General features: G+C 40.8%; 2 protein-coding genes across 2 annotated transcripts in view; one reads left to right on the top strand and one right to left on the bottom strand.

Moving 5' to 3' along the window:
* Positions 1-910: 910 nt before the first annotated feature.
* Positions 911-3,091, bottom strand: ppil2 (peptidylprolyl isomerase (cyclophilin)-like 2). Its single transcript, XM_084336523.1, has one exon. The coding sequence runs from the start codon at positions 2,980-2,982 to the stop codon at positions 1,405-1,407; it is 1,578 nt and encodes a 525-aa protein (XP_084192649.1). The 5' UTR covers positions 2,983-3,091; the 3' UTR covers positions 911-1,404.
* A 99-nt stretch (positions 3,092-3,190) lies between these two features.
* The window catches only part of utp11 (UTP11 small subunit processome component), a 32,577-nt gene continuing 12,911 nt past the window's right edge, over positions 3,191-22,856 (top strand). Inside the window, exons 1-6 of the mRNA XM_084336524.1 lie at positions 3,191-3,377; positions 4,166-4,227; positions 10,336-10,438; positions 12,866-12,979; positions 18,200-18,293; positions 20,234-20,367. Coding sequence (XP_084192650.1) covers positions 3,318-3,377; positions 4,166-4,227; positions 10,336-10,438; positions 12,866-12,979; positions 18,200-18,293; positions 20,234-20,367 — 567 coding nt within the window. The 5' untranslated portion in view covers positions 3,191-3,317. The remainder of the gene's footprint in view (positions 3,378-4,165; positions 4,228-10,335; positions 10,439-12,865; positions 12,980-18,199; positions 18,294-20,233; positions 20,368-22,856) is intronic.

Below are 22,856 nucleotides of genomic sequence, written 5' to 3'. Positions count from 1 at the left end.
ATAATAGTCATCGGATGATTCCTGAGCTCACAAGGCCAATAAACAAAAAATGGCTACGGACACATCTTGCATTTTTGTGTGCTTGCTTTTCTCTCTGCCTCTGTGTGTTTGTCTGTGCTTCAATACACCAAGCTCACTTGTGTTTAATGAGATTATAGTGGATTCGTGGGACAGAATCTCTGCTGTCACCTCTAACTCGTTAATGACTTGGTAGATGATATGAGCAGACTGTGCAACACGAGTGAACAATTCAAGGATAAGTGCACTGCAGAGACAGAGTACAGATCTTAAGAAAACAGAGCCAATGCACAGAGAATAACATTATTAAGCAACATAAATGTTAATTTAAGTTCAGCAATTTTATTGTCTCATTTGTTATTATTAAACTGTTGTAGTTTATCAGATGCAAAAAAAAACATCCATATCTGCATTATATCGGCTGTCCTGCTCTCTAAATATCGGCATAGACCATTGAAAAACTCATATCGGTCGAGTACTAGTTTGGATGCAGGACACACCAGTGAAATGTCACTGGAATCTAACCAGTGTGAATGACTTTTGAAGCCTGAACGGCGATGTTCTGTTCGGTGTCAATGTGGACAGCTTCATTGAATCTACTGGAGGCTATTTGTGTGGTTTGCTTGCAACGCTATATGTTAGAAACAAATGCCAACTTGACAGATTAATCGACTGAGAGGGAAACAAATGCCAACTTGACAGATTAATCGACTGAGAGGGGGGACAGCCCTACTAGACCATGGAATCATTTTATGAAAAATTATTTTTCTCTCCAAAATATTTACCCATAGTCTCAGAATAACTGAAAATAAAATTAACATGAATAGAAACGAATGAGAAACAAAACTCAAGCAGGCAGGGCTGATTTGCTCAATTATGTTGACAATTTGAATGAGGATTCCCATACATTTTTAATCCGGCAAAAAAATACATAAAAGTTAAACCTATTTAGTCTGCCACATTAGCATATTATAGGCCTAGCAGATATGCACTCCTTTATAATGACTAAAAGTATTACATGTAAAACACATTCAAAATAAAAAAAATTAATCAATGAAATTGTAGTTTGTATAGCTATAATAATGAATAACATTTTGAAATATAAAAATGACAATAACCACTAGCATGGAGGTCAAAGAAAGATCAATCTGTCCTTTAATGGGTCAAACATAGTAATAGTAATTAAGAGAAAAGAAAAGAAGAAAAAAAAGTCTTGAAAGATGGTATCTAGAGATGTCGCAAACGGATCGGACTCGAAAATGCTGCTATATTATCATGTAAAATACTAATCGGGACTCAGATACCCAATAATAAATTACTTGGATTGGGAGCAAAAAAAACTTGTCCGGGACATCCCTAATGGTATCAGTTGGTGTTTGCATCATGCTACCAAGCGCTGAAGTCTCCAAAGGCGGTCTTGCCTTTGGACTTCTTGGCTGCAATTCCGCTGGTGGAAGGTTTGCTCTCCTCCTTAGCAGCTGGCCGCTTCACCGGGACGGGGTTGATGTATTTCCCCACCCCTGCTCTGAAGGTCTTGGGGGCTTGGTCTGCCTTGGCTCTTTGTGTGGCTGCACTAGCCTGCAGTCTCTCCTCCTCCTGCTTCTGAAGATCTTCTTCACGTTCTTGTGCGATCTGGGCATCCGCCTCTTCATAGGGGTCCACAAACACTGTGGTACGCAGGAGTTTGACCTCTGAATGCGGTAGGTCCGTTTTAGGATCAGCCTCGACATTTTCCATGGCTGTGATGGTCTCAAATCCACCCACAACCCTTCCGAATATTGTGTGCTTCCTGTCCAGGTAGGGGCAAGATCGGAAGGTGATGAAGAACTGAGACTTGTTGGTGTTGGGGCCGGAGTTGGCCATGCTCAGCACCCCCCGGCCTGTGTGGGACAGGTTGGGCCGGAACTCGTCCTTGAAAGGCTTGCCCCAGAAGGACTCCCCTCCCGTACCGGTGCCTGTGGGGTCTCCTCCTTGAATCATGAAGTTCCGGATGGACCTGTGGAAGATGGTCCCGTCATAGTAGCCCTTTTTACACAGGCGGATAAAGTTCTCTCCGGCTATGGGAACCTTATCACAGTACAACTCAAAATTGACATCTCCTTTGTTTGTGTGTAGGCGGACATAACCCTTCTTCTTCACATACTTGTAGCGCACAGTGTCGTCTGCGATGGCATCTGCTACTTGTGTGGTGGCTGGAGTCATGGCTGTGGAGGTGAAAGAGGCCGAAACACTTCCTGTGGAATAGTGAGCAGCGTTGAGCTTGTCCGTCTTCTTGGCCTCAGGCACCTTCATAGTGGAGGCCAGGAGCTGGTCTCCCTTGTAGTCCTTATAGAGTTCAGCCAGTGTCTCCTTTGTCTCCATGTTGGTGCTGTTTAGGTGGTACGCTGGGTCCAGCTTAGCCTTTTCCTCATCTGGATCCAACACCTTCAGGTTGTTTTTCACATGGAAAAAGTCGGAGACATTGAACTTATCCAGGCGAGTGGGATCCTGCAGAATTATAATATCCTTCCTGGTGAACGGTTCATCGGTCAGGAGGTCTCTGTAACTCTTGGTCTTGATGTTGAGCTGTTCGACCGCCTCATTTGAATACACATTGCCAGTGACCTTGTTGGCAACAATGTGGGAATTCTTTGTGAAGATGTTGTACAAAACTGGGCAATGATACTTCCCATCGCTGTTCTTGCTGAAGTTAAGCTTAGTGAGGGACTTTGATTCAAGTTTCTCTCCAGATGCTGGATTAGTGCCATACCTCTTGATCCACGGGACAATGCTCAGCAGGTCAAACACCACTCCCTCTGGGGTACACATGGGATACTCAAACGGCTGGAGGGATAAACTGCAGTGGTCAAATGGAAGCCGCCTGAAGTTCGCCTGTGGGATTTGCGATCGCTTCCCTCCATAGAAATGAGTGTACTCCGAACATGTAATGTACATTTTGTCTTTTTGATGTTGACGCTTCCCCATCTTGAATGATAGTGTAAATCAAAAGATAGAAGATAATAAGTAGAATAACCTGGTTTGGATTGTTGTTAGCTAACGTGATAACGATCACTTCCTCCGTTGTGCAACTGCGGAAACGAATGCAACGACGACGTTTACGTAGATTCCGGTTCAACAACCCACGTGGGCCAGGAGGGAGATACGTAGCTTCCGGTTCAACAACCCACGTGGGCCAGGAGGGACACCTCTGTATTGAAGCAATAGATCGGGTTGTGTGTCTGCTCGGGCTGTCAAAGCGTTATATATTGCTGCTTTGGATCACGGTTTTATATTATTACGTTGAGGCACATTTTTCAAATATGTCTTCGTACAGGAAAGCCTGGAAATCCAGACAGAAAAACCACCATGAAAGATCTCAGGTGAGCATTTCACTATGTTTGTTGTCTAGCATGTTAGCTAGCTAGCCGAGTTATTAACGTTGTCAGCGGTTGGGATTGATTGATTGATTGAAACGTTTATTAACAGATTGCAGAATGGGTACAGTACAGTACAGCTCAATACATACAATTGTTAAGGGGATGCAGACCAGAGAAAGACTTTCGTCTTGTTTACATCAGGGTCCCCCATTTTCAATTCATCATAACATATGACATACAGATAGACATAGACAGTACTGCTACATCTTTACATTTATGACATATCAGATTTGCAAATACAGTACTGTTTGTGATACAAAAGTGTCCAGAAAAAGAGTGTATATACATTTGACGTAGAAACTGTACATTGGAGGAGGTTGGGTGGGTGGGGTGGGGTGGGGTTGGGTGGGTGGGTGGGGGCTGTACATTGGAGGTGGGGGGGGGGGGGGGGTTGGGTAGGGGACACACACACATTTTACACTGTACATTGGAATACTGACAAAGCCTTACTTGGTAATTTACTGTACAACTAGGTTAGGACATTTGTAGGGGCCAGTTTCGAATTGCTGTCTCAATTCGAATTCAAGGAGGACTGTTGTTGTTGACTATAGTAGTGCGACGCTGTGTCAAGTTTTAGATACAGTTAGGAAACGAATTCAAACAACCAATGTTACAATCATTTGGCAGAAGACATTTAAGCATTACTAAATGCTTTGTCTATAAACCAACTTGCTAATAACTACTGTGGTGGTCTGCTCATTAAACAGTTTTTTTTGCTTTCTCCCAACTAGCCTGGATTCAGGAAACAATTGGGATTTCTGGAGAAGAAGAAGGACTATAAACTCCGTGCAGAGTGAGTAACATTACCCCGAATTTCTGCAGGGTCTAGAAATGCAGGCTTCAATCTATGTTGTTTAGTCTATCTGTGCAGTACTGCTCAGCACTGTTTCAAGATGCACACTGAGCTCTTCTTCTTCTTCTTTTGAATTTCCGGCAGTGTAGACGCATCGTGGCGTATTACTGCCCTCCTCAGTTCTTATACTACGCTAGTAGTATGGTTTCCATAGTATGGTCTCTGGTAAATCAACTTCTGATTGTTTACTCTTCTTCTTCTTCTCATCTTCAAAACACATTACTATCGTCTCTGTCTCCTTCTTCTCTGCTCCTCTTGTCTGTCTCCTTCTTCTCTGCTCTTGTCATACAATATTGTCAACACCCACCAAAAAATTACCCCCTCAGGCTCCGAAGCAGACCCAAACACGGAACAAAAAACACCCGACAGCCAACAAGTGCGGCCTTCACCCACAGCCGACCGCTCCAAAACAGCACCCAACCAGAACAAAGCAAAAACCAATGAACAACAAAACATCTACAAAATGCAAACACATGCCCAACAAACGCTGAACAAAAACCACCCAGAACACACCCTCCACCAGGCATGAGAAACAACAAGAAGCGACAGAGAGCCCCGGTGGGGAGATCAGGGGCCACCTCCCACCGCCCTACATTTCTGGCCACATGCTTCCCGGCGACAAATGTGCCGTGAACAGCCTCCACCCAACATCCACCACACGTTCATTCACATTCCACAGACACCCCGACACTCATCCATCTTCACCCCATTCCAGCTGAACACCACTCCAAAGCAATCAACTGCAAGCAAAAGCCACACCCGGCAAGCCACCAAATGTCCCCTGCCCTACCCCATGTCCACATCCACTTCAGAGCCAGAGAAACCCGAGTCCCGATCTTGATCCACCTCTCCAATCACAATCACGCTCTCAACATGGCGTATTACTGCTCTCCGCAGTTCTTTATCTAAATACAAGCAATATTCCTAATGCCGTTTCAATGTAAGGTAATACAAATAAACATAAACATTCATATAATACAATAACCTAAATATACAGCTAAGCCCCATTGTGATCACATTTTTATTCAGTTTCTTTTTTTGACATAACACAAATCACATTACATCGACAACAACAATAATAATAATAATAATAATAATAATAATAATAATAATAATAATAATAATAATAATAATAATAATAATGACGACATAATATAAAAATAAAATATTCCAACAGACTTAAAGGAAAAATAGATACATGGACTATAATGAGCCTCCTGAGTCCCCTCCATCTCCAGACCCGGCAGCTGCGAGCCACAACCCCGGAGGACCCACAGTCCGGCGCCCCCGCGAGCCAAAGCACCATGCCTCTTTAATGCCTCGACCCGCAGAGACCCCGAACCACACCCCCCCCATGACCACCAGACCCAAATCAGAAGGGGATCAGAAAATATACATAGGACACTAAAGAATGAAAAATAATAAATAAAACAAAAACAAAAAACACCAACATACATGAACACTCGCTCGTTCTCCCCCCCACCCACCTCTCACCCCAGGACCCCCACGTTAGACATTCATATAATACCTTATTCAGTACTCGAATCCTAAAGTCATATGCGTTCTTTTAGCTTTTCCACCGCAGCCAACCAGATTGCGATATTGGCTTCATTAACACATTGCCCGCAGGGGGTATTGCCCATCTCATGCCCCTCTCTGCCAGCGCTGTAAGCCTATGGAGATGTTTACCTTCTTTGCAGGGCTAAAACTTTTTTAATTTGATTGCTATATTGACATTACTATGGCCCATTCAACATCGATTATCTATCGTTCAGGATGTGGGAACGTTATACTTTTTCATTCATACATTGTTGTGTTAATACCTTCTAGAATATAAGTATGTTTTTAATATTTTTCTGCTGTAATTCCAAAAACGCTAGTTATAGGCCCAAACGCATTATATAGATTATCGATTGCCGTTTCCCCCCCATACACGCTACACCAAAAAACTCAAATGTATATGATCGGTATACATTATGCCTCATCATGCGCGGAGGAAAGGGGAGGGGGGGTCGTTTATAATTCCCCGATCATCAGTAACTGCTTTATGTAGGTTGGGTGGATATATTGATCAGATGGTTTGCAAACAAGGAAACGCACAATCCGGTTGAAAATAACGTTATATTCCTCCTACCGTGGGCCAATGAGACTGGCGGTGAAAGATCCCAATTATACGACGCCGATCGCCTAGGAACATTTCCGGTTTGTATGGCGCAATAAACGCCGAAATCATATCGATTATTAAGTTTAGAAAGCGATCCATTATGTACATAGTGTGTCGGGAGTCCCGTAACGAGATGTGACTGCCGGATGGTTTTCATCGATGCACTGATGGCACATCCTGTCTGCGAGTGTACCTCGCCCGACCATCCACCAGGCGGCAGTATTGAGCTGTCGTTGCAGTCACATCTAAGGTCCAGCTGCAGGACCGGGGGTGGGTATATGAATTATGAATGCCATGGCGAAAAAATGAAATATTGATCTCAAACGATGTACAGCGGATCCTGGTGGTCAACGCATAGCGGCCAATAACGCTGGACAGCGTTTTTGGTACTGGATGTGTATGACACGTGCAGTGGAAATCTCCAGATAAATAACATCAAGATAGGTGATAATCCATACCTTCGGACATGTAGACTGTGTAGGCAACTAAGCCAATAGAAATAAGGTATAACTCATGAGTGCTTTGGCTCCTCTACGCCAGCCCCTAATTGTACTTTTTTTTTTTTTTTTTTTTATTGGTCTTTTTCCCCCTCCATTTTCCGCCGATTTTCTCCCATCCCAATGTTAGTCGTATGCCAATTCCCAGTCCCTTCCTGGTCGCTGCGCACTTACCCCCCACAGTCAGATCATCTGGGAGAGTGGAGGCTACTACGTGCTTCCTCCGACACACGTCCAGCCAATCACCGCTTCTTTTCACCTGGCAGCGCGGATTCTCATTGAGAGGGCGTAGCGTGTGGGAGGACCACACTATCCCCCTCACGTCCAATCCGCGCTTAGCAGGCGCCCCGACCGAACTGTAGGAGTCGCTGTTTACAACGACCCGGACCCACCCCGCCAGCTTCTCCCACCCTCTGATACAGCCAATTGTATCAGTGCAGACGGCCAGCCAAGCTGGTGACAACCCCGGAGCTGTGAGCTGGATTCGAACAGGCAAATTCAGCTCAGCTCCGGGGCTGGTGACGAACGCAATCTCCGCTCGGCCACCTAACCGCCTCCTAATTGTACTTCTAATCTAGAGACAATTACTAACAACTAAAAAACAAGGAGCTAAACCAAACACTATTTTAACTGATAAGTGTCTCTGCTGCTGGATAACCAATACCTGGTGCCAGAGGTCACTAGTACATGGCACGCCGTAGGAGGACGGTCTTTACCACCACCTCATGCAGCTTCTTTGAGAAGACGGACCATAGTGATAGGTCTATCTAAAGTGGTCGTCTTGACACGGACCCGGCGCATGAGCCCGTGCTGGTCAGGAACCGCCTCGATGACCCTGGCCAGGACCCAGGAGTTGCGGGGTGCAGAGCCGTCGATGATCAGGACGACGTCTCCCTCAGCGAAGTTGCATGACACACGTGTCCACTTCTGTCTCTCTTGGAGCTGAGGTAGATATTCCTGTGTCCATCGTTTCCAGAATATTTCTGCCATATACTGGACTTGTTTCCATCTCCTGCGGGAGTAGAGCTCTTCTTTCACGAAGAGGCCTGGAGGCAGGGAAGGCTTTGACTGGAGGAGCAAGAGGTGGTTGCGGGTAAGCGCTTCCAGGTCGTCTGGATCACTGAGAAGCCTTGGTTATCGGTCGATTGTTAATGATGGCTTCTGCCTCACACAAGACGGTGTGTAGGCCTTCTTCATCCAGAGTCTGGAGCTTTAAGGTGGTGCTGAGAATCTTTCTGACCGACCTGATCATCCGCTCCCAGACTCCGCCATGGATTTCTTGCTTTTTCAGCAATTCCCTGGTTTACACACGCACACAGTTCCACACATTCACATATTGGCAATAGCCCCCTTAATCAAGACAAGTTTGCCACCATTGACAATTTGAATGGACGCTTACACAGTTGTCTCTACAGTTGTTTTGTGGAGAGCAGCTAAACTGAATCTCATCGGCTGTCTTTCCTGTGCTCCTTCCTTGCAGCAGTGACACTCAAAAGGCACCTTGAAGTTGTACAATCCACTCTGCATTCTAAAAAATGCCAACAGTTTGTAGTACTTTACCCTGGTTTACTGTCTCCATTGTCAGCTAATACAAGAAAACACACAAGAAAAGGACACTTTAAATGAAGGGAAAAAGGACACTTTAAGAAAATAACTTGATGTGATTGTTGCATAGTATAGTTAGTAGGGGTGGGAATCACCAGAGGCCTCACGATACGATACTATCACGATACGATAGTATTGCGATACTAAATATATTGCGATATGCTGAGTATTGTAATATTAACACTTTCAGAGCCCTTGCTTAACCTTGATTTACCCGTTGAATGCCACCATCCACTTCAATGTTAGCGTTAAAAACGCCTAATCTATGTTTTAAATTATGGCTATGTGTCTAATCTGCCCGTCGCTTTATCAATGACTTGTTTGCAGTCAACATTGTCGAAGAGGATTGTTTTTTTATCGGTTCATTTTCGTTTTATAGCATTTTGAAAAGCCTCTTATTTCCTCATCAGCGATCGCGCACACACAGACACATCACACATAGGGCAAACGCTGAGATCTCAGCGAATACAACTCTGATTATCCCAAGACTGGTAAAATAGATTCCTTACCTCAGATCAGATGTTCTCCAAAAATATTATTCCAATTCCTGATCGCCATTCCAAATATCAATCACGCTTATTGACCTGTAGTTACACAGGGATAGATGATAGGGGGTGCTTTTTTCCATTCTGAGCTCCTGTAGGGGCTGGTGTACCAACTCTGTTGATGAAATATGATTTCAGATCGCTAATAAAACAATAAAACTATATTTGTCATCGTGGGCACTCAGTGGGGGGGCTAATAAAACGAGATATGTCGTCTGTGGCACTGAAAGGGTTAATATTGCGATATATTGCGATTTATTACCTTTTTTCAACTGCAAAGTAAAACTTTGTCAACATGTTTTATCTAATAAAATAAAGTTCAGTCTGTTCATCTCACTTCAATAATTTTTATTATTATTTAGTATTTTCTCAAGCAGACAGATTTAAACACTGTAATCTGTGTTGCATGTACCTGACAAACTGAACTGTTTGTATTACAGTCATATTCCAACTTAACTGAATGCACACGTGTGCGTGTGGACTACTGTACTATTACAGGTATTGAAATGAACAATGCAACTTTCTTATATAAAAAAAAAACTTTTTTTAAATAAATAATTAAATATCGATACTTGGCGTCCCTGTATCGATACAGTATCGCCATGCAAAGTATCGCGATACTACTATCTATCGATATTTCCCCCCACCCCTAATAGTTAGTAACAGCAAGTATAGCAGGGACATAGAAGCAAAACTGCACATTGTATATGAGTGTACATAGGATCCAGTGCCTTTAAGTGATTTATTAACATATGTCTATTCATCATGTCTATTCTAGTTATCTTATTATTATTACTACTATTACTATTGTTTTATTGCACAATCGTAGCGGGCATGGTCAACCGTATTTCACTGTATGCCCTGGTATGTATGTGATGAATAAACTCTTGAATCTTGAATCTAATAGCTAGCATCTGCAGAAATGTCATTCTCATTTTTGCCAATCAACTGGTTGTCTTGATTAGCGGCTAATCTGGGAGCTGCCCACTACAACCACAGTCTTATGCTGATGGCCACTAAGCAGCTCCAGTGGAGCAGATGGGTATTCAGTGCCTTGCTCAAGGGTACTTCAGCGGTTGGTGTTGAGGGAGGAGGAGTGGAAATATCCAAAGCCACAGTAAAAATCCATCAAGTTGGTTGGGTGTAAGAAGCAAGTTGCCAATTCTGGGGGTTACATGTACTTGATGTTTTAGTCCATGGTTTAAAAACAGATGGTGTTGTTTTTCACATCTCTCAGTGACTACCACAAGAAACAAAACACTCTTTCTGCCCTGCGCAAGAAAGCCCTGGATAAGAACCCTGATGAGTTCTACTTCAAAATGATCAACGCCCAGCTGAAGGTAAGACCACTACTACCAGCACACAACCATAAACTAAACTACCGTACTTTTCGGACTATAAGCCGCACCTTTTTTCCCCATTTTTGACCCTGCGGCTTATATAACGGTGCGGCTTATATGTGACTCGACGTGACCAAACCCGAAAATGTAAAAATCTAAATATTGCTTTTTTGACTGCATTGAAATGTTATTTATCTGTTCCCTTACTTGCTAAACTTAATACAACTTGTAAATGAGTTAATTCTTGTTATTTGTCCGACAGTATTGTGTCCCAATGCTAATTACATATGGTAATTAAACATTAAAACACCTGCGGCTTATAGTCCAGTGCGGCTTATATATGTACACATCATTCAATTTAGCTGCTGCGGCTTATATTCAGGTGCGGCTTATAGTGCGAAAAGTACAGGTACATCTTCATAGGGCTGAACAATGTATGGAGTTTATATTGATATATCACAATATGAAAGAACACAATATTCATACCGCAAAGGTGCAAGGTACCCAGACCTAAAAAAAAAGAATAGTTTGTTTCCGGTTGCTGACCGACCCTGCCGATTTAGGTGCGACCCAATATATTTTATGAGTTTAAAAAAATAAAAATTTGAATAAAGTTTCATAGAAATCTTAGTCAAACCTTTAGTATTATGGATATTAAACATGCTGGCAGAGTACATGCATCCATGTTGTTGTGAAAATTTTAATTAAATAAAGAAATTCCCCATCCATAGTCGCTGTGGGAAAGAATAAAATAAAAAATTAAATTAAATAAATTCCCTACCTACCCATGACCTTAACTGACAACCAACAGGAAACAAACAATATTTTTTGTTATGCCCCACTCATTTGGTAGTATGAGCCTAATTCTAGGGTGAAATTTGTATCTTTATTTCCCCATTAGATATATAGTTTATTATCTTCTTTGGATTCATTAAATGTGTTTATTATTAAGTCATAATGAAATCCAATACGGAGACTTACCTCTGAATGTGTTGTGAGAAGGGCCTATATGGACAAAATATTATATTGAGTGACTGATTTGACATTTAGAATAGAAATATTTTATTCATCCCGAGGGAAATTTGGCACTACAGATCGCTCACAGTAAACAGTTGGGTAGTAAAAACAAAAGTCACGAATAAGAATAGAAATAAGACTAAGAATAAAATACGGTCCGGGATATACATTTTCTATGTTATGTGGTATATACATTCTAATATAAAATATACAGTAAGTGTACAGTAAAATGAATTGTACAGTGTTGATTTAAGAGTAAAGTAAAAGTCCAGGAAGATGTGATAGTACTGTCACCCTGTGCTCAGTGATGCATTGAGGCACAGTGATGCGTTATAGGCTATCTCGGTTGCGATATGACTTGTGATAGTCTTTTAAAGCCTAGTTTAAGTCTACATAATCTTTAAAAAAAAAAAGTTATGGAACTTTTATTTCCCATTATTCTGGGCTTGTGAAAGGTGCTTCTCATTCCCTCTACTTAAGTAATGTTAGGAATATGACAATGTATTGGCAAGAATCTGGCAATACAATACATATCACAATACAAGGGTTAGAGATGCAAGTATATTGCTATACTATAAACACTTGAATATTTTTTTAGATTTTGTAATGTTGAAATCTGAGCTAAAATGTTATGGCATGCAAAAAACGCACACAAAGTATCAGTGTCAATTTATTTTACTTTATTTATTCGTTTTTTGGACAATCTGAATTGATATATAATTTGTATTCATCAAATGGAAATACAAATTCTTGCAGTATTCTTAAAGTAAACAAATGTAGAAAATAAAGTTAACAGATGCTGATAGGTCTACATTGTGCTATCACATGTATGGCCTTTCAAGTACAAAAAATATCACAATACTGGGTATCACAATACACCCCCCTTAGTTAGGAATGTGATTGTGTGCAATTTTGGATGAACACTGGTTGATTATCCATCTTATCAGTCTCTGTGGTTGGCCATGCTGGTATGCGCTAGACAACGTTTTTATTTCCTTTCCTCTAATCTAATGTAAAAATTATACGTTTCTAGTGTATATTTGTATACGCTTCTATTGTATACCTTTATAAGCTTCTAATGTATTACCTGTATATGCTTATAATGTATACCTTTATACGCTTCTAATGTATACCTTTATAAGCTTCTAATCTCACCTCCCCAAAACTTTGACTGGTAGAGATCACACAGCCATGACAACTTCCTTTACTGTGAAAAGGGCCTATTGTGCAGCCCTAGTTCTTCATTCAAGTATCACCCAAATGGTTGAAAAAAACATCACTGTTTATTTGACTATGTAACTGCTAGCATGTAAAAGCTAGCATGTAAAAGCACCGTGGTACATAGGGTTATTGTTCATTTCCACAGGTGTAATTGTTATGTGTACCGCCTGTTCTCTGGCATGTTGGCAGGATGGCGTGCACATAGACAAGAAAGGGGAGGTGGAGGTGACTGACGAGCAGAGGAAGGTGATGAGGACTCAGGACATCAGATATGTGGAGATGAAGAGGGTTGCTGAGGCCCGGGTAAGAGGGTCTATAGCATGGAGTTTCAAGTTTCAAGTTTCAAGTTTCTTTAATAGTTGTCATACAGAAGTACAGAATACTTTTGTACAAAATGCTTCTTACTGTTGCGCTCCAGAGACTGTGCAAGACAAGATAAGTATGAAATAAAAACATAGTAAAATTAGAAGTAAAAAAAAGAGGTCACAGTGTTCAGTTTAGACATATGTACAATGTTCGATGCAGAATAGACGTAGTTACCATACAATATACAATACTGTGCAGTGTACTAATATACAATACTATATAGTGCAAGGCAGAAATGGAGAAATGGGACGAGGTGCAATTTAGGTACAATTCACAGTAGGTGTACGAGTTGTAGTGCAAATCCTTTATCAATAAATATAAAGTGTAAGTGTGTTTGTGTGATCTAAAGTGTGGAGAGTGGGTGCTGCAGTGTGTTGTTTGTTTGAGTGAGTGTGTGCGTGTGGGTGTGTGTGCTGTGTGCATTTGATGGTTGTTGCATAGTGATTATTGTTCGTTTAGCGATTATTGTTCGTTTAGCAGCCTGATGGCCTGGGGATAGAAGCTCTAGGAGGGTCTCTAGGGTCTAGGGTCTCTAGAGCCTGTTTTCCAACCAAGTTCACCCGCTGACTCGTTTACTTGCATCTGCATTACTTAGCCTGTGCATTGTACTAATGTAATGAGCTATACCTGCTTATTAGGGATGCTCGATATTGGCTTTTTTACCGATACCGATATACCGATATTGTCCAACTCTTAATTTCCGATACTGATATCAACCGATACCGATATATGCAGGGTTTCCCCCGCCAAAAAACGGAATAATTTCAGGTAATTAACATTACATATGTCTTGTTGTGGAATTAACATAACATTATGCATACTTTTGACAATAAATAAAATCAGAATTTGTTCTTACTTGCTTGCCTGGGTAAATAAAGGTTATAGAAATGTAAAAAAAAAAAATTGAAAATCGATACCGATATTTTCCGATATCACATTTTAATGCCAATATTGACCGATAATATCGGTAGGCCGATAATATCGGACATCCCTACTGCTTATTATATACATATATATATATTTCTTTCTTTTTATACATATATGTATTAATTAATACATTATTTGTTGTATTTTCTCCTTAAATGGAAAACTTCATTTTGGCTCTTTACACCACAGTGGATTTGAAATGAAACAGTAAAGATGTGCTTTAAGACTCGGCTTTAATTTGAGTGCATTTACATCCAAATCAGGTGAATGGTGTAGGAATTACAACACTTTCTATATGTGCCTCCCCCTTTTTAAGGGACCAAAAGCAATTGGACAATTGGCTGCTCAGCTGTTCCATGGCCAGGTGTGTGTTATTCCCTCGTGATTGAATTCATAAGGAGAGTTCATTTTGGAACCTGTTGGCTGTCAACTCTCAATATGAGATCCAAAGAGCTATCAGTGAAGCAAGCCATTATTAGGGTGGCAAAAACAAAACATACCCATCAGAGAGATGGCAAAAACATTAGATGTGGCCAAATCAGCTTTACATTCCTAAAAAGAAGGAACACACTGGTGAGCTCATTAGAGTTAGCCAAGAAAGTATTTACCTGTACAGTTCTGGAACAACTTCATATGGACAGATGAGACAAAGATCAACAACCGTCCCACTCCAATTCAGCAATTGGGTGGGACGGTCACGTGACCCAAATCAGCCAATGGGAGCGAGGGTCTGGAGAGTGTGGGTCCGCAAAGTGTTGCGGTCCCGAGTGTGGCGGTGCTGTGGTCCTGCAGCTGGATACTATTGCTCGGCTGCGCAATGCATTGGTTTGTGACGTCGCCCGATTTTTTTATTTTAAATATAAGAGGGTATTGGAACGAGGCATTAAATTAACAACATTTAAAAAAAATTAATAATAATCGTTGAAAAATAAAAAATAAAATATTTTTTTTAATCTTTGAATTGCGGGACATTGTTTTGTTGTAGCGGGACGCGGGACAAACATCCCAATATCGGGAAAAGCGGGACAGGTGGGCACCCTAGCTGCATCATCAGTTGCATTATAATTAGGGATGCACGATAATTATCGGGCCGATATCAGCAATTATGACGTCATCCCGATAAACCAGATAAAATTATTGATAGCTCCGATAATATATAAAATATTTTTTGGTAAAAGAAATGCGGTGTGGGTGGATTGGGATGAAGGGCGTTTGTTTTTACTGTAGGCTCCTCCCGTTTTGCCAGTACTGTGGTAGGACTGATAGCGTGTGGTTTAGGAAGAGGGAGTTTTTCACAAATCCAGCGCTCCCTTTCCCATGCCTGGCTGTGACGTAGTCACGTAACTTTCAGAAGCAGCGCGGATAGAAAACAAACATGGCGTCGGTAGTGTGGGACTTTTTCAAAGTTTCAGAGGAAAACAGTTTGCTTGCTATTTGTAACAAATGCAGAAGTTCCACGAGGAGGGAAAATGGCAACAAGCTATAACGCATCCAACATAATAAGTCACCTGAAACATCACCACCGCTACGATGGTGTATTAAAAGCCTACGACGACGCCGAGCAGCTAAAGGCTAAGCTAATCCAAAGCCAGCTGCAAAGGAACCGGCGGGGCTTGTACCTATTGACGAGGCGTTTGCAAAATTAAAGACGTTTGACAGAAATGACCCAAGGGAAATTACTCAGGCGATCTCTAACTTGATCACAGAAATGATGGCACTTGACGACCAGCCCTTTTCCCTCGTTGAAGACAAAGGATTCTGTTGGCTACTTCGTCATTTAGAGCCTAGGTACATAATTCCCACTGATCCAACCAGAATTTAAAAAACAGAAGAGTTATCAAAAAAATAACAAATCAGGGTCAAACGTGAATCTATCTGTCTCTCTCTCTCCCCCCTCTCTCTCTCTCTCTCTCTCTCTCTCTCTCTCCCCCCCTCTCTCTCTCTCCTCTCTCCTCTCCTCTCTCCTCTCTCCTCTCTCTCCTCTCTCTTTGAAAACAATTGAAAGTTTGAAACCTCAATGCTTTAGTAGTTTACTGGAAAAAAAGGGTTCACTCACTGTCATTTATATGGATTATTATAAGTAATATAATTAATCCTTTGTTCTGTAAAATGACTTTGTTACTGTGTGGAACTTGTTTCAGTAGCTTATTTTTTTGTTTTTGATACTGTGAGGAATGCACTTTTTCAGTTTGTATACTTTGTTTACATAGACATATCTGACTGTCCGATTTTACCTGCCAGTATTGAATTTGAATCCCAGGCTTATGCAAATATTTGCAACAGTTCTAGAGGCCTTTATTTTATTTTTACATCACTGAGTGATGAACCTCACTATGGCAATTGGCAAATGTTTATATTTTGCAGTGTTATGTTTACAAGTTATTGACGGATTGTGAATTTTGTGATTCAAATTATATTTATTTGGAAAAATAAATATGGTCACTTTATTTGAAGAGTCAAAACTGTTGTCTTGGCTTTGTTTTGTTCATAGTAGTAACGCTCATGTCATGATAAATCTGGTTAGTCAAAACTACAGGAATACACATTTTTAAAAATAATAATACAATAAATATATATATATATTATCGGGTATCGACCTTGAGGAGCAGAAAGTTATCGGTATCGATATCGGGGTCAAAAAATCAATATTGTGCACCCCTAATTATAATGAGCTGGACGCGTGAATGCCTTCTACACCGCTCTTCCAGTTCCGCGTTGCCGTTTTGCGTTCTGATTGGCCGAGCGCGCGCATGAGCCGCGACATGCTCCTCAGCCAGCTCCTCAGCCAGCTCCTCACCCAGGCTCAGCTTAAGGCAATTTATACAAATGGAAGTATTGATTACGCCGTAACGAATCATTAAAAAAATATACCCTTAACTGGAATATGTTGTGCCTTTACACATGTTGGATTATGTCATGATGTTATGACAAACCAATAAAAAATCGTGAATTAACCGGTGGCTACAACAACACACAGTAACTACATGCATCATTGTTTACAACTGGACACGGACGCGTTAAACTAACCTAAAGTTAGTTGTTCACCAACAATCTACAGACACAAACAAACACAGAACCAGACTGTTATATTAAAATAATTGATTGCTGTTTAACGCGTCCGTGTTCAGTTGTAAACCCATGTAGTTACTGTGTGGTTGTAGCCACCGGTTAATTCGCGATTTTTTTATTAGTTTGTCATGACAAACCAATTACATAATCCAACATATGTGTAAAGGCACAACATATTCCAGTTAAGGGTATATTTTTTTAATGATTCGTTACGGCGTAATCAATACTTCCATTTGTATAAATTGCCTTAAGCGGAGCCTGGCTGAGGAGCTGGCTGAGGGTCGCGGCTCATGCGCATGCGCGCGCTCGGCCAATCGGAACTGGAACAGCGTTGTAGAAGGCATTCACGCGAGCTGGACAGGTGTGTAACTCTTGATGTCATACTTTTTGCGATTTCATTTGCACACGGGTCTGTTGGCTCGCTTTATACGGAGCTGCCGGAGGTGTGTCTGTATGCAAATAACTAAACATGCGCATTTATGTTTGTCAATGAGTGACATTCCTCATTGTGGAATCCCAGCTAGGATTGTTTTGGCCACTTAAGACAGGTTCTCCACGCGTTGGTGAATCCGGGTGTACTTGTTGGCGATTTTGTCTTAGGCGGTTCCAAGATGGTTGCCCTAAGATAAATCTTTTGGCAATGTTGGTGAATGAGACCCAATGACCCGAAGCATACTGCAAAAGCAACCAAAGTGTTTTTTAAGGCAAAGAAGTGGAATGTTATGCAATGGCCAAGTCAATCACTAGACCTGAATCCGATTGAGAATGCATTTCACTTGCTGAAGACAAAACCGAAGGGAAAATGCAAGCAGGAACTGCATCACTAGCCGGGACAAAACCCAGCGTCTGGTGATGTCTATGGGTTCCAGACTTCAGGCTGTCATTGACTGCAAAGGATTGCAACAAAGTATTGAAAGTGACAATTTGATGTTAGTTTGTCCAATTACTTTAAAAAAGGGGGACATGGCACATGTAGAAAACTGTTGTACTTCCTACACTATTCACCTGATTTGGATGTAAATACCCTCAAATTAAAACTGAAAGTCTGCACATCTTGTTTCATTTCAAGTCCATTGTGATAGTGCACAGAGCAAACATTTTGAAAATTGTGTCAATGTTCAAATATTTATGGCCCTGACTGCAGATATCAACCCCTTTCAGAAAATCGAGAGGTTAAAGGGAGAGCTCCATCTCCTCGATGCTGACGGCAAACAGAAAAACAACCACACCTTCTTTGTGGATTCCAGGAAAGAAGGTAGGAGTATTGCAGGGCCTAAATGGAAACACCAAGAAATTGCCGTTAGACTACATAAGAGCAATCCTTGTTTGTAAATGTATTATTATTATTATTATTATTATTATTATTATTATTATTATTATTATTATTATTATTATTATTATTATTATTATTATTATTATTATTATTATTATTATTATTTTATTATTATTTTATTATTATTATTATTATTAAATACAGGGACATGTAGCTTGTCGTGTTCCTGAAGAAAAGGGGGCATTTGTAGCGCCATATGTGTGGGTGAGAAGTCTCCATCCAGTATGTGTGGGTGAGAAGTCTCCATCCAGTATGTGTGGGTGAGAAGTCTCCATCCAGTATGTGTGGGTGAGAAGTCTCCATCCAGTATGTGTGGGTGAGAAGTCTCCATCCAGTATTTGTTTGATTTCATTCTGTTGTCTTTCCTATGCTGCTGATGGTGTCTCTACAGGTTATCAGTTGTTAGAGTGGTGAGAGTTTGTCAAATGTGATTTTAAAGTTTCTTGGAATGAAGGGCATTCATGGCAGACATTTAAATTGATAGATGTTTTATTTTTGTATTAAAGCAGACTGAAGAATAATAGACCTTGCACGGAACGTCTGTGTAGTTCTCTTTCTTCCAGTATGGCTTCCTGTAACCATTGGTAACCACTTTCAAAAGGAAATGCCTAATTTCTGTGAAGTGATAGAGTAGGTAAAACACTGGAAAAGCATGATCTTGCTATTCTACTGTGACTTGTTTACAAGGTCCAGTAATAAGCCAGAAAATCATTGTGTTTTAGAAAAATATATATACATTTCTCATATATCAACACATAGCAACCATTGTTTTGCACATAGCAACCATTGTCTCTTCCATTGCCATGTACAAAACACTGGTCGCTATGTTACAGGCAGTTGTGCTCGAAGAAAGAACTACCACAACATTCTGTATTCAGAAAAGTGTCAGTTTGATGAGAGCATCTCTGTTGTACAGCATCAGCTGTGCCTTGTATGTGGGATTTCATAGTTCAGGGGTTGTCTGTTGAGTTTGAAGGGGTGCGACAACATGTCACTATATCACAATATATGTGATATATGTGATGTGTGCATCATTGGGATGGGGAAATCTGCAAAAATGTATGGAACTCTGAGGTAAAACACTGGAAAAGCATGATCTTGCTATTCTACTGTGACTTGTTTACAAGGTCCAGTAATAAGCCAGAAAATCAGGTGATTTTGGCCAACAACTAGGCTTGTGGTCTATCCGCTTCCATTCATTTTTGTTAAGCTACGCTAGCTTGCAGCCCGCGATAGCTTTCTACTGAATGCACAGAGAGGAAATTGGTATCTATCTTCTTGTCTGACTGGAGAAGATGGTAAGCACATTTCCCATAATGTTGGCATGTTTCTTTAAAAGGGTCCATAAGATTTATACAAGGTATTTTGACTTTGACAAAGGCACCCTTTGTATGGTTTGACAAAACGCAGACTACTAAAATGGTCACCCCAGCACCTTGAGTCAAACCGTTACAGGCTTATATTCTGTGAAATCTTTTTTGTCAACCAAAATGTGTGGTACATTCATATAGACACCTGATGAGTTTAATTCACAGAAGTAAATAATCCCATTGGAACCCTCATTCTTAATTATAGGTATAATCACACAAGCAAAACTGCCCAGGGAATGCCAGGCGATAACATGTTACTATAATAAAACCTTTTGTTTACAATTTCATAAGAAATGTAAATAGAGGGGGAAATGGCATTGTTTTTTTTGTATTAATAAATTATTATCTTGTTCAGTCATACATTTTCGTCATTCAAGCTTTGTTCCAAATAACCATGATAATATTGAATGGTGAACCCAGTACTGTTCGTGTCCTGAGTATATCGTTAATGAAGCTGAACTCTAACCTCCTGCTGTGTTTACGTCCCTCCAGTTCAGTGCTTTGACCTGGCCAGCCACCTGCACACTGCCCCAGAGCTGCTGGACAGAGTGTACAACAGACCTACCATGCAGACACTGGAGAGCAAGAGCATCCAGGCAGCTGCTGTGAATCCTCGCACCATAGAGGTCTGAATGGACATTAAGCACTGTGGTTTAATAGGCTGCTTCAGCTCCATTTATCTCACTATAGAGGTCTGAATGGGGATTAAGCTCTTAACTCATTGACTGCCAGGGATTAGCCTTATCCTGTAGTAGCTACCGCCACTGCTGTAAACGATGGGAGTCGCTCACCTTGTTTGCAGGGCTATAACTACCGTAATTCCTCTAATAGTAGCCGGGTCTCAAATACAAGCCGGGTCTCTATTAATGGCCGGGTGCGCTCTTGAGCTAAGCAATTATAAGCCGGCCTCCTAATACAAGCCGGGTTACTAATATACTGAGCTGCATACTGAGCTAGTTACTTGATTTCACTTTGAAAACGTTGAAATGACCAGTGACCACCTGTAATTGCACTGTTTACTATTTCATACAGTACTTGGTTTCAATAAATGAACCCAGTACATTTTACTGGGTTCAAACTGACACAAAATGTTGATTTATTCATTATGATCCGTTTGAAAATTTGAAATATAGGCCTCCCTCTTATACAGGCCTCCTCCTAATACAAGCCTGGTACCCGCTACAGTTGAAACAAATACAAGCCGGGGTTACTATTAGAGGAATTACGGTATATAAATAGTATAGCTATGGATGCAATACTATGGCCCATTTGACATTGAGTATCTATTGTTCACGATGTGAAAAAGGAATATTTTTTCCATCCATACATTCCCGTTTTATACCATGGTGAATATAAGTATGGTTTTAGAGCGGTTTAGGGTAATTTCTGGGAGGCTAGTAATAGGCCCAGACGCATATTATACTTAATCCATTGGCATTTCGTCCCTATACACGCTACAATTAAAAATTCAAATGCATATGATCGGTATGTTATGTTCCATCATGCATGGCTATGAAAACAAGGCACAACCAAGCTGAAATTGACGTTAAATTGCTCTTACCTGTGGCCGGTGAGATTCCAAAAAGAATATTCCAATTATTTAATTGCCATCTGCTAGATCGTATGTCCATTTCGGCCACGACATAACCCCCCACAGCATAATGAATCGGGCGTTCCGAAAACTATTCAATGCGATCGGGTGAAGCTCTTGATCCACGTTACTAGAAATGTCTGCCCAGAGGAATTTCAATGACGCACAGAGAGATACAGTCTCAAAGGAAGTGCAACATCGGCCGCATACCACCAGGTGGCGCTATTGGACCTTTGCGATCTCAGACACATTGCCTATGGTTACACAGCCTTCCTGGATGGATTATGAATGGAAATAGCGAATAAAAGAAATAACGATCAAATAACGAGTATACTCGTTGTTGGCGTTATTCAATTGGCGGCCAATAACGAGTATACTCGTTGTTGGCGGGGAATGAGTTAACCTCTTAAGCCTGACGGGGTCCGGTACCGGTCCTAAAATTACATCACATCATAAATCAATCTCTCTAGACTGTATGACATAATGTTGCTTTTTTTTCTTCAAATGTATCCAAGAGTAAAGACCATAATCCTGTCAAAACAGCAGTTATAGTGTATATTTTCAACAATACGTTTGTTTACCAATAGTGTAAAGTGTTATTAGTGAGATTTTAGTTCATGGAATGTGTTTATAATTTAGCAAATATCCGCCATTTTGAAATCACTAAACGTTGCCGATTGTAGTCATGAGGAGAGGGCATCCAGAGCTCTCAATGAGTGTTGAAATTTCGAAAAACTACATTTCCCAGCCGATTCCAGCTTCCTGCAAGCAAATTACTTCTGTATGCATTTTTTTTACTTCTCGGGATTCTCGATCACAAAACTGAACGTTATTGGCATAGATTGGAGCGCAGTTAGTGTGTACTTTCTGTGAACATTTAGCAACAATCCCTGTTTCAATCCGATCCAAAATGGCGGAGCCATATCCATTATAAGAATGGAACTGTACATACAGTAGATAATGTGGCCACAAAAATGGAAAGGTTTAATTATTTTGTTTGTTTGCACTAAGTTAATACTTTGACAAATGTTGCCTATATTTTTCAGTTCGGTCTTTGTGTGCCAAACATTATTTAAGGCAAACCGCTGTAAACCTTTTTTTTTACCAAATAAATTAGAAGCATGTTTAAATCGGCAATGCCTTCCCTCTTGCTGTACCAAAATCTCTTCTAGCTCTAACCCGGTCACTGTCAAAATGATGTGCCTGATGTCAAACTGCCTCATTCTCTCAGTTTTTGCATGACTACGTCCTTGAGAATAACTGAAAAGTTGGATTATTTTTAGGCTATATATCTTATGCTGATGTAATGATATTTTTGGAGTGTTAAATAATAATATTATTATAATTATAATAATAAAAATAACGTATACCGAACCGAAAACCGTGACGCCAAGACCGTGATACGAACCGAACTGTGGATTTTGTGAACCGTTCCACCCCTACAATTTACTCGAGCCTAGTAACAGACACAATATTTCTGACACTGGGAATACATTCCATGAGATCCATAGATGTCCCTAGATA

This window comes from Notolepis coatsorum (genome assembly GCF_963971535.1).
Source record: "Notolepis coatsorum genome assembly, chromosome: 19".
NCBI lineage: Eukaryota > Metazoa > Chordata > Actinopteri > Aulopiformes > Paralepididae > Notolepis > Notolepis coatsorum.
The sequence above is the reverse complement of the archived record's forward strand: the minus strand, read 5'-3'. Positions and strand labels throughout refer to the sequence as shown.